Source organism: Catharus ustulatus, chromosome 1 (assembly GCF_009819885.2).
Source record: "Catharus ustulatus isolate bCatUst1 chromosome 1, bCatUst1.pri.v2, whole genome shotgun sequence".
NCBI classification, from domain to species: Eukaryota; Metazoa; Chordata; class Aves; order Passeriformes; family Turdidae; genus Catharus; species Catharus ustulatus.
In genome coordinates this window covers 92,992,943-93,005,333 of record NC_046221.1, presented here as the reverse complement: position 1 = coordinate 93,005,333, position 12,391 = coordinate 92,992,943, and the positions used below count along the sequence as shown (strand labels likewise).

The following is a 12,391-nucleotide window of genomic DNA, read 5'->3' as shown; positions in this document are numbered from 1 at the left end:
CCGTTGATTTCATTGGTAAAAGCCAAGGGACAGAAAAGGTAACTTTGCATTAGCTGTCCCAGAAATGCAACTAATGCAGCAACTGTTGGAGAGCAACCATATACAGTGGTTTCTGCTTTCTGTTTGCTTCATTTTTGTGTTTTAAACAAAGACCTGCCATCTTTTTAAACAAACACTGCAATCTTTAGTCCACATTTTAGCCAACACACCAAGACTGGGACATCATTTTGCCTTGCTACATTTTCCTCAGGGGATGGTGACTGGGCTGACAGCCCATTCTGTGGTTATGTTCTACCTAAGCTTGCTTGCCTTCAGAGCACCAGTGAGAGTACTGAAAATCCTGAAGACTGTGAGAGCATGGACACTGTCTTGTTTTGTCACATCTGAATTGTTCTTATTCTGTATTCTTTTGAAGAATGTGTTCTCAAAAATATTCACAAGGCAAGTCATGTTGTAAAAATTATCCAGGACATGTATTTTCTTCCAATGTGCTGTAGAGGTGCTGGACAGATTTAACAGCACTATTACCATCATCCCTCATGCTCCGCCAGTACCTCTGAAATCCCTTTGCTAGCAACCCATAATTACAATCCTTAGAGTGAAAATCTGGAGTACTTGATCCCTAAAGGTAGCATAAAAAAGAAACTAGAACCAACAAAATTTGTAGGGCTGTCCTTGCAAATTTTTACAGAAGTTGACATGAAGATTCAGGATTTTATCCAGGACATCTTAACTACTGTGGTTTAGGTAGACCTGCTTGCAAATAGTGTATAGTTTATGCTGCAACCACAAACTCCTGTGCATAAAATATCTGTGAAATGCTATGACTGCAGCAAATCCAAGCTTTAGAAGAGACTGAACCTTCTACATCTTCTACTCCCATGAACTCCCTTGACATCTATTTGGGAGACAGGAGTCACTGGAGCACAGTCAAGGAGCCACGTAGCCACCTCCTGACAATGCCTCTGTATTAGGAATGATTGCACAAAGTCCCTCTAAGAGGGAGGAAAATACCTGATGGAGAGGAAAGTACCAGCAGCTGGTGAGACATCAAGAAAGCAGTGTATGCTGCCAGGACAGGTGGACTCAGCCTGCAGCAAGGTCCAAAGAAGGGCTGGTGTACATCAGTGAGCAGAGGAACGACAAGTTCACTGTTTGAGGGAGCCCCAAGAGAGCTTGTCCCATCAAACATATTGTGGGATGAACATGGAGTTTTCCAAGTGGAGCTTTTTCAGTTCACCAGAAGGAATCCAGCGGTACCTGTGAGGAGGGGGACTCTGTACTGCAATACAGCAGTCCTGTGGAATCTCACACCAAATCAGATGAGTCAAAGACTTGCATTCACTTATGTTGGTTCTTGGGAATCAATGACTATTCTTGGAAGTGTTTCCTTGAACTCCAGACTCCCCTGGTTTTTTGCAAGGTGAGTAAGGGAGACCCAAATACCAGATGGAACCATGATGGAGATTTTCCAGTGTTGTCTCTCAGAGAGAGTGACAGGGCAGGAAGGTTCTGAACATGTAGCTTCTTCCTCCCTGGCTTAGTGGCTTGTGCGGAAACCCATCCTCTTAACAAACTTCTCATTTGGTGCCTCAGGGTGTTTTCAACACTACATTTCTGCAGAAGTGCTCTCTTCAATGAGTGTGAACAAAATCTCTCTGCTGACACCAACACCTGGATACAAGTTCATATACTAGAAAGAATTCTGCATCCCATGAAAAGAAGGTGGCCTGTGATGCAACATGTGATTTGCACCAAATGTTGTTCATCAGGGTATTTAGTTCGCACAGCTTCTTCCCAGGCTAGTTAGTCAATAGTACTGCTGATTTATGTTTCTGTCCTGTTGCAAGTTTGCTGCACTGTTTTGGTCTGATTTTCACCCTGTGCATCCTGGCAGTGATTATGCCTACCTGTCATGCTGGCTATGTTGCCACACGAGAAGGACATGGACTGGGATTGATATAATCCAAGTGTTCGATCGTTTGAGCCTGGACCTGCTCCCACTTAAAGAATTTGTTTGTCCATGTAGATATTGCATGGGTTTACATTTTCTGCCTCAGTATTCATTTCAGCCACTGAAATGGTATGACAGCAGGCAAGGAGCTTTACTGAAAAATTGTGGAGTCTAGAATCTTCACAATGGTTTTGGAAACCAGGCCTAACAGTTAACTGGTATTTTTAAAGTCATGTCATGTGTCAGGACTGGGAAATGTTAGTGCAATATTCTCTAGACATTTCAGCTGTGCTGTATAGATATGATGGTATTCAACTTGCATTGTGTATTTTGAAATAAAGCATGACAGAATACTCCTCTGGCTCTATGTGTATCCTGAGGGCCTTATTTATGACACTGCTCCAGGTGTTAGCAGCTCTGCTTTTTCTTGCTGCAGTGCATGGGAATCCAGTGAAGTGTTTGGCCTAAAGTCTGTCTTCCATCTGGTCAGTATAAAAAGTGACAGTGCAAACCCACTGAGATCACATCTTCACTGTGATGCTACAAATGCCTCCAGTTAAGGTGCAGGGGATGGCAGTGAAGCAAAGTGTCAACACCAGAAAATCTTACTGGACCTTTGTGGAAGGATAGTTGAGCCAGGGCAGTGAATATACTATTCCAAAGGCAAGGGAACATATCCAAATTAAGCCCACTTCTCCCAACAGTAGTATTTTTTGCCAGACCAAGGGCATTTGTAAAATTCCCTTCTGACAGAAATACCAAAATAGCTGAATTTTTATCAATTAACTTGACAAAAGTACTCTTTCTTTATCTCCTTCCACTTCCATTTGTTTTTATGAGAAAGTAACATCTATTTTCCTCTTGACTGATCGAAAAAGTGCTTCAGGAATGTGCAATTTTTTTACTGAGATTTGAAATTTCATCCAGAAGAACTCTTGCACAAATTTCACAAATGCAATGAAAAGGGGAAGATTCTTGTCCTTTTGTCCTTTTCCTTCCTTCACTCTTCTTCATTCTTCCTTGCTATATAAATATCAAGGAAAATCAGTGCTGTTCATTCTTTCTGTTTGTGGCAAAGATTCCTCCAAAATATGGGCAACAATAATGCAAAAAAAAAAATTTGAGTAGTAGCAGGAAATTATCCACAGAGGAATACATTTTTGTTTTTTTTTTCCCACAAAATTCAGTGTGACTGTTACATCTGTCTGCTTTTCAGATTTTTCACCTTTACTCAACTCAAGATTACTCAACCATTGGTCTTCTCCTGAGACTATGCTAATCCTTTCTTTATTATGATTTTCTTTTTTTCTTTTTTTTATTTTCTCTCTTTTTTTTTTTATGACAGTCAACTCTTTTAAGCTTAGTAAATTCTCAACTTGCCAAGCTAAATATTCCAGACAAGGAGCTACTTGTCCAAAGTTGTTCTGCTATGGTAATGCACCCTGACCTTTCAAGCAAGGGGCATTTCAGGTTATGAAACAAGCCCTCAGCATGTGAGATGCTGCTGGAATGCCAACCTTCTTCACTCCCCTTTCATGTCATGCCCTGCAACCTGACAGCTACTCATGGGACCTGCCTTAAAGGTTGTTTTCTGGCTGTCACTTTGCCTGCAAGACTGTTGGCACTCCTGCAGAGAGAGCAAGTGTGCTTGAAATCAAGTTTTGTGCTTAAAAGCCTGTCTGTGCTGTTAAGGAGAACACAGCTCTAACCTCTTGTTGCTCATTTCTGTATATTTCTGTAGCCCCTGTGACAGCAGTCAGTCCCCTTTTGCTCCTGTGGAAGAGCCTGACTCTACCAGAAAATGCCCATCTGAGAAATATGGATGAGATTGCTGCTCCATCTGCCACAACAGGAATTGTGCCCAGCTGTAAACTTTAAAGATGTTACTTGTTTGGTTTCATACCAAAGCAGACAGCAAACCTCACTCTGGTTTATAGGCAATTCACACACTGACAGCTGCTGTGTTTTACTTCTCTGAGTAGCTGGAGTTCATCTTCATGAGATCAACCTGCCCATGGAACTGCCCACCTCGTCTTCCCTCTTCCTTTTCCCATCCTGTGTGCCATCCCAGGTAAAGCCTGGAAGCTGCTGAGGGTCTCCAGATGCTGGAGGAACTGCAGGTTTGAAGTAGGTGGTAGAGTTGTCTCTGCCCTTCTTCTGTTCTCAGTTCCCAGGTGGCATCTTTCAACTGATGCTGCAATGATAGGGAGAAGGAAAGCACCCTGGAAAATTAAAGAGTCTGCTTCTTCCATGTGAGTTAGGAGATATTTAAAGGTTTGGTATGTCTTCCTCCTAGGTCAGGGAGAGAGGCTGTGTGGGGAAGGCATAACATTTAGGTTCTGGTTGTTTTGCTTTCTGAGCTGCTCTGAGATTTTTGACTTCACACAATAAACTCAAGCATAAGGAAGAGACTCACCCATGACGCTGCTTTCCTTTGTGTGGTGGGGTGGGAACCACAGGCTTTTCTTCCCCTTCCAGGTTCTGGCAACTGCTACTGCTGGCCACGGTGAACATGCAGGACAGTTAGGTCAAAGTAGGTGAAGTATATTCCTGGCTGAAGAGACCCTTCAAATTTCCAAATCAAGTTTCACATAAGCCAGTTTTTAAAGTGATGCTTTCCACTCTGCTGTCTCCCTGTCCTGCATATCCTTTGCCTGAACAATATTCTTGAATATATATTTTTCTGCTATTGTATGGATTAGGATGTTGTACTGACTTCCTACTCAGAAGAGCCAAGCCATTAATAGTTAAGAACTTTTTGCCAGTGCTGAAGAGGCAAGAACAATGTTGCCTCTCTGCCTTGCCTATGGAAGCTGATGGCAATAATTTAATCAAGGTCTGAGCCAAACCAATAAACTGTTGTGTATTTTGAGTAAACACTTTTGTATATTTGGACTATTCTCAGAGACAAAAAAATATGGGGGGAAGAAAGAGTAAATACTAAAGGCTAAGCAAGATGGTGTCTGTTTGTCTTTCTTGAATAATTTTCAATTCAACAAAATTGAACACAGGTATGGGTTTCTTCCCCTCTGTTCCTTAATTTCTCTTTCCACTTTGTTTAAAAGGCAGGAGTTGAGGGGTTTATAATCCAGAGAGCCTTTCTTTTGTCAACATTGTCGTATTCTCAAGATTAAAAAAGCACAACTCCCTGAGAGAGGGACTCACACTGATAACTAAACAAGATTAACCATTTCTTGCCCTGTTTTGATGCATAGGCTGACCTCATGCACATTCACAGATTGAAGTGCTGGTTTTGCAAGAGGGTATTCTGCATGGTTGTGAGTCACAGCATGTGACCAGGCTGACTCCTGTTATGTGCCTCTGCTCCCAAATCTCAGTGGACTCTCCAGTATTCTGCATAATTTTTATTTCTTGCATTCAGTAACTGTGCTTCATTTCCTTAATGAGACTAACCAGCAAAATTGGAGAGATTTTAGCTGTGGGATATCAAACTCATACTGCACATGAGCAACCAGCTTCCCATCGGTTTGTCTTTGGCTCAAAGATTTTATTTGTAACTGAGTACACTTGTACTTTGTACTGTAACATCATATTGTAAACCCTTCATAACCTGAGAATGTCAGCCTGGGCTCATGGGTATTTGCTGTCTCTCAAAAGAGTGAGACATGCTACAGCTGTCCAGATTTGGCTCTGGGTGTAATGTAACATAACAAACTTGTGAGGAGCTATTGTGTCAGTCTAATGAGATAGGTTCAATCAGCAACACAGCAGACATTTGTACACTTTGCTAATAGACATGAATTTAGGACTGTAAAAGGACTGTGAAACTTCCTTTTATAAGTTTGCAGAGAAAATTTTGATTTGAAGTAATTTCTCTTTCGCAGAGTGGTTAGCTCATTCATGCCTGTGTAATTGATTTAAAAACACCTTCACTCTGTTAAAAAGACTACTTTTACTTACATGCTTGATGGTATCTTTGCTATCCATACTCCTCATGGGTAAGAAGCCTGACAATTAATGCTAAGCTTAATTCCACGTGTTTGCAGAAGGAAGCCCACAGATAGCTGTTAATTTCCCTTGGTACCCTTATAAACCAATATGTTTTTGCTGTTTTATTTGTAAAATAAACACTGTACATTTACTTAATTATATTTGATGTGTTAATTCCAGGTTTTTCTTTGGCCTACAGGGGCTCAGGGCCCTCAAGCTAGCTTTCCTCATTATTAAACAACAATTATATAGCTGTAGTTAGTAAATTATGATTGAAGACATGCATAACAAACCAATGCACAGCAGTTTCTGTAATAAAGTAAAAAACACACCTTTAAAGTGAAAAATGTAATTTTACAAAGGGAAAGCATGAAGTGAATTTCAAAACTCAAATGTTTATTTGCTATTTTGTCTTCTCTGAATGAATGAATGAATGGATGAATAATGTATGCATTCTAAAACGGAAAATAGTGAGAAACAGCATTCACAGTGAGGTAGGACAGAGATTGTTGCTGCTTTTAATATATTTTTAATTTCAGCTAATGTTTGAAACTACTTTAAGGGCACAAGTGACTTCCAGTAGGATCTGGTCACACCAGTGACTATATCCTCATGGACCAAGCCCTCTCACCAAATGGATATGTTGGTCTCTCTCCTCTTTGTCTCCTTTCACTTTTCAAAAAAACTCCAAGGGTCATCCTTTATTCACAGCCCTCCAGTCAGCACAGGGCCTCCTAGCTGCCTGAAACAAACAGTTGTCCCCATGTTTGTTTAATATATGATTTTCTTTTGATCCCACCTTGTGTGATTGTTTGTCTTCGGCAGCAACTCTGTAAGTGAAAATTTGGAAGTCTAAAATATTTAAAGGACAAGTTCTTTAGCCAAAGTTCCTGTACAGCAAAATTTGCTCCTGCACTTCAAATTGCATATCTTAAAATGTAGTGCTTGCTGAAAGAATCACATAATAATTCTGGTGACAGAATTGGAAGATATATTGTATGCAACCAGCTCTGTATTTGCTCAACATATTTAATTACACGGTAAAATTAATTTATCAAGTTTTCATATTATGCTTTGACTATTCATCATCAGGTTTTTGGGTCTGGTCCAAGCACTGCTGAACTGCTCTGATTTGTTGGATATGTCACTATAGTTGCAATGCTTTGCTGCTTTTTTTTTTTTTTTTGCATTTTTATGCTCTGAAAATAACATCTTTTTCTTTATCTTTTTTAAAGATAAAGACATTCCCTGCTGATACATCTAATCCTTTTTTCGATCCCTTTACAACAGTACCACAGTTTTCTGTAAGTAGAACGTGCAACTAAAAAACTGTGTTTTAACACAATTCCAACTGATTTTTTAAGTGTCAGAAATCTATGCACTAAGCAGTCCACGAAAAAAACAAACAAACAAAAAAAAGATAAATTCCAAGTAGAAATTAAGAGTATGAAGCTGTTAAATATTCCCATTATACAGAACGTTGCCTGCATTCTGACATTGCTGCTTACTAGACAGAGGACTAAAAATTAAAGGTCAAGGTTCACCACTAATGAAGTTGGTCCCAAAATGTTAATTTCAGGACTGTAGAGGACTCTTGTGAAGCTCCATAACATCTTTACAGGGAGCAGTAAAGCAATGGGAAGACTTAGTCCTCTGTCTAGCCATTGCATGGCCTCCTGCCTGAAACCACCTGCTGTGCCATCACAAAGAGGGCCCTGATTTTCACTGAATTTACAGCTGAATTTTAAAGAATTATAGTTAGTGTGTGAATGACTGCAGTGGTATCCTTGTACAAACTCTCATGTTTACTGAGAACTTGAATCCGATATTGAACTTCATTCTTGTTAAATTTTCCCAGAAGACATGACTTAGGGAATTTGGTGAGTTAAACTACATACAAACAGAGAACAATTATCTGATAATTTTAAAAGTATGATTGAAATCTTTCTTTGGTGGCAGAGGCATTATGTAATAAATATGACAAAAAAGTATGACAAAATTAACTACTCTTTACGAAACACTCTGCTTATAAATGCCATGTAAAATGACTTACAATTTCAAAGTTACATTTGCAAGATAAAGCGTTTCAGACTTTGACCTTAAATTTTACTGGTTGCAGCAATCTATATCTGGCATATAATCCAAGATAAGTAACTTCATTCACTGTTGGGTCATGTGAAGTTTCTGTCTGTATTTAATGATTTAAAGAAAGGCTCTTCTTTTACAATAAACCTGATCATGGTCTTTTATGTAAATGAGTTTCTTCTCCAAACAGGTACCTTAAAGTCAGAGTTAGTTAGCCTCCCCAAGCTGTATAAGTGCCACAGCTGAGCTCTAATTAAATGCATTTGAAAGTGCACAGGAATGTCACAGCAATGCTTCATTATATCAGCCACGTCCAGACAATTGTGATAAAAGCTCACCCAAAGTTACAGAGCATGGATCTTTCAGAGTTGTCCTTTATCTAACCAAAGTTGTGCATCCCCCAAAATAGCTTTCCCATTGAGTAGTATTGATTGTCAGACATTATTTTTCTGCTTCTGACAGTTAGGATTAAAGCAAAATTTAAGAGGGCTAGATAACATACATTTTCATAATTGGGGGGTCAGAACTCTAGCATACAAACAGAAGGTATACTGATGTATACTTACCCACAGAAATTTCCATATTGTAGAAAATGGATATTTCATGGCAAATTCAAATGTGGAATTTTTGTTTTGTTCTGTCAGGAGAAAAGAAGCAAAGCAAAATTTAAACTAATCTTTTTGAAATCCCATCTTCTCCCCATAGATTTCCTATTCCCTGGGCAGGGCAGAGAGCAAAGCTGAGATCACAAATATTTAAAATACCATTGCAATAAAACCCCAATAATGTATGATCCAGTACATTCTTTTTAGTGAGTTACGAACAAATATCTGTGGTGAACAAGCAGCAACCTACGGGACTGCACAGAGATGGGAAAACAATCAGGAGCATTATGTGGCTTTGGCCCTGTGTTTCATGGCCCTGTGTCCCAGCCCAAAGGGAGGTGTCTCTCCACAGCAGCATTTCAGATCATCCTGATGCACTGCTGAGGGCTTGAGGGGAGCTGTAAGGGAAGGGTAGCTAGGACTTGCAGGCAGATCAAACTCTGAATGGTCTCCAGTCACACACAGACCCAGATTAATGGTAATGTTTGTTAATTGTTTCTTTCTTTGTCGTTGTTTCCTTTCCCTGCTTGCCCTTCCCCTACACTTTTTTTCTTTTTTTTTTTTTTTTTCTTCTTGGAAGAAAACATTGTGTTGCTATTAAGCAGGAAAAGGATTATGAATGATGACATTTAGAAGGCTTTACCTTTCCTGAACAGCTTCAAATTTGGTGGTCTATATGCAGTTATGTTGATTTGATCAGATGAAAAATTAGATGACTTGGTTTCCTGGAATGTTTAAATATAAGATACAAGCCAGGAACCATCTGCATTTCAGAAATTTCCACAGAAAAATGGCATGCACGATGGCCGTTTTCTCAGGCAGGTGTAAGTCACGTAGATTTAAATTAATGAAATTATGTCTGTTTAGACCTGTCTGTTTAGTTAAATATTTGGCTTTAGTGTGCTGTGCAATCAGAAATATATACAAAAAGATGCTTTGGATATCTACTGTAAAGTAATCATCCAGAGCAAACACACTAGGGGATTCAAGGCAAATTTTCAGCAAGTGTGGTTTGTCATCACTCTGCTGATTTCAGTGAGGCTGGGAGAATTTATATGAGCTTCAGAGTGATGTCTTCTTTTCATGCCATAGAGTAAGAAGTCCTCAGAACACAGGGATCCCATATGAGGAACATCGAATTTCATACCCCTGCAGTTTCTAAGGTTGAGTTTTAAAAGTTGAATGACAGAGAATTTTGAACAGATTCTATTAGCCATTATTCACACACAGGAGAGTTTCTCTAGTTGATTTTACATTTTTCCATTTCACTAATTTTGTGGAATTAATGGAATTCCTTTTGCTTCAGAGGTTATTTTGGATCATTAGAAATGTTTAGACATTTTAAAATGTGATTATAAGCAAGCAAACCTAACACAGCAAGTCTTTCCTGGCTCAAATAGGTTTCGTATTGTTTAAACTAAGTTTGTGAATCACTTGCAGAGAGCTTGCAGAATTTGAGAAATAATTAGGGGGAAAAAAAAAACAACCAGTTGCTCTTCAAATGGCTGCTTTCTTATCATGGTGGCTTTTCTTCCTCCCTGCCTTAAACTCTGAACCAGGTTCAGAAGAAATAGTCATCAAGGAAGAAAGGTAGCTGATGCCAGTAGGAGTGTGTTTTAATGATCCTGACACATTGGCAATTGCAGTTGCTCTATATTCTTCCCAGGTCAGGGTCAGACATACACCACAGGCACTAACTGTTGTGGTTTGGCATGAGAAATAGCTCATGCCAAAAAAGCAAGGCAAGGCTGTTTGATTTTTAGGGATCCTCCCCCTCTGGTTGTAAAAAAAAGCCCAGTCTTTGCTAAAATATTGTTGCATTGAAATACCTCACCGAAAAGACAGGAGATAGTTGTTTGCTGTTTGTCTTAAATCTGCACTTCCAATATTGTTTTTACATTGCCCTTCACTGGATACTGCAAGAATATCTCTTTTGAGGCATGTTCCAGTTAGCAAAAGTGGGAAAGGGATGGAGATTTTGAAACCTGGATTCCTAAAATCCCAGACTCCCAGGTGTTGACAAAACATGGAGTAGTTAGAGGACCCACCAGCAAATTGTATAGGATTCCTGAAGGATATTCTAGAAATCTCATGTTATCAGGATTCTGCATAATTTTTAGGGAAAATGCAGTACTGATAAGTGACATTCTCCAAACTGATCATGTTTTTTACCTGAATGCTGCCAGTCCCGTACGTTGCCGTGCCATCTCACTCAGCGCATGTTGCAATCAGGCTGGTCCCCCAGGCATCAACAGAGGTGCCTGTCCAGCCTCTGCAGAGGCTGCACTGAGAGGTTATAGCCACAGCGTCCCATTTGTTCTCTTTCTTTGTTGCTGTCACTGCGTGCTTGGCAATGAATTGGATGGTGAAGGATGGCAAGACCAGTAGAAACTAATATACAATTTTTTCTTTCTGTGTGTGTGTATACATATTTTATTTTGTAGGCAGAATTTGCAGACAGCAAATTACAATGCTGTGGGGTGCAGTCATCTCCTAAGATTACGCTGGTGTCTCCATCACCTGTCCTGAGGTCTCTGGCAGACACTATACCGACTCCAACAGTGCAGACAGTATATACGTCGCATAAGCCCATTTCGCTGGCAGACAGGTACTGTGCAGTTCTTTCACAGAAATACTATGGTGTTTTCTGCATTAAAGGAATCAGCTTGATTTCCCTTTTTCTGTCGTAATTGCCTTAAAGTGTCATTTCCTCTTATACTGAAAGATTATTGCTTGACTACTTCAGAATAGGTGGGATATGTAAAGAAATATCTGTAACTCATACTCTCATGCTCTGAGATTAAGCAAAGTTTACCTGAATTAACTGCTGCAGCCTGCAGTGTACCATTTCTGTGGCCAATGGCCTGGAAACAAAGGGTTGCGCAGGTTTTCCTCAGGCAAGTAATTTTGTCTGAACCACATAAGTTTTGTTTCAATAATTGCTGTTACAATTTGTGTTTTGAAATTAGATGTCCATGAGGGAAAGCTTAGTTTGAGAAATGTCTGTTCCTCTAAATGAAAAACAGGGATTGGTTTTCTTTCTTGTTCCTCTTTCTCTTTTTTCTTTTTTCTATTTTAGTAATGTCAAGCTACAGTGGTCTTGTAATTTCTCAGAGAAGCAACAAGCTATACCACCTTTCCACAGACAGACTCTTTTCAGTTTTCTGTTCTTTTATTCCTACTGGTTTTGCATGCTGGCTTCTTATTCTATAATTTAATCAAAGCTGAACTTCCCAAGCTGATAATTTACTAAATATAAATGTAGCAGTGGATATAGTCAGTTCTTCTGGAGCACAAATAGTCCAAGGCTTATGAAGAAAAAAGTATTTCTTTGACATCATAATGAATGAGTCTTTTATGCTTTTGGATTCACATTCGATTCCCATTTTTGGTTGTTAATTATTTTTTGCAGATGTTGGTTAATTGCACCTGCACACTTGTTCAACATTGTTTACTCATCTAAAAATTTATCATTCCCATGAAAAAGTAATTCTCTTGCTGTAGTGCTGAACTCAGCTTCTGTAAGATGTTTCGTGAGCAGGTGGGTGATTCTACCCCTGCTTGTCCACGACTGGGCTGCAAAGTTTCTGCAATGCAGTTTTTTAAATCTCCAAGCTGTGTTACAAGTGTGAGGTACATACCTTTTAGAACAGCACGGTAAACACTTTCAGAAATGGAATCACTAACTCCGGTATTCCCAGGCTTACAAAACTTCTGGGCTCTGGAGTGAATCAGTGAGAACAACGACTTCAGGCTCTGATTATGGCATCCTGATATGTGCAGAACTATGGTAAAT

The 12,391-nt window shown here is 39.5% G+C and overlaps 1 protein-coding gene across 6 annotated transcripts in view; it reads left to right on the top strand.

Annotated features, from left to right (window-relative positions):
* EPB41L4B (erythrocyte membrane protein band 4.1 like 4B) overlaps window positions 1-12,391 on the top strand; it is a 166,502-nt gene that overhangs the window by 148,933 nt on the left and 5,178 nt on the right. For 5 of the 6 annotated variants that reach the window (XM_033053792.1, XM_033053784.1, XM_033053777.1 and 2 more), the window contains 2 exons: window positions 7,141-7,209; window positions 11,040-11,203. In XM_033053792.1, the coding sequence (XP_032909683.1) occupies window positions 7,141-7,209; window positions 11,040-11,203 (233 nt within the window). The remainder of the gene's footprint in view (window positions 1-7,140; window positions 7,210-11,039; window positions 11,204-12,391) is intronic. The other variant, XM_033053766.1, reaches the window with a different exon arrangement.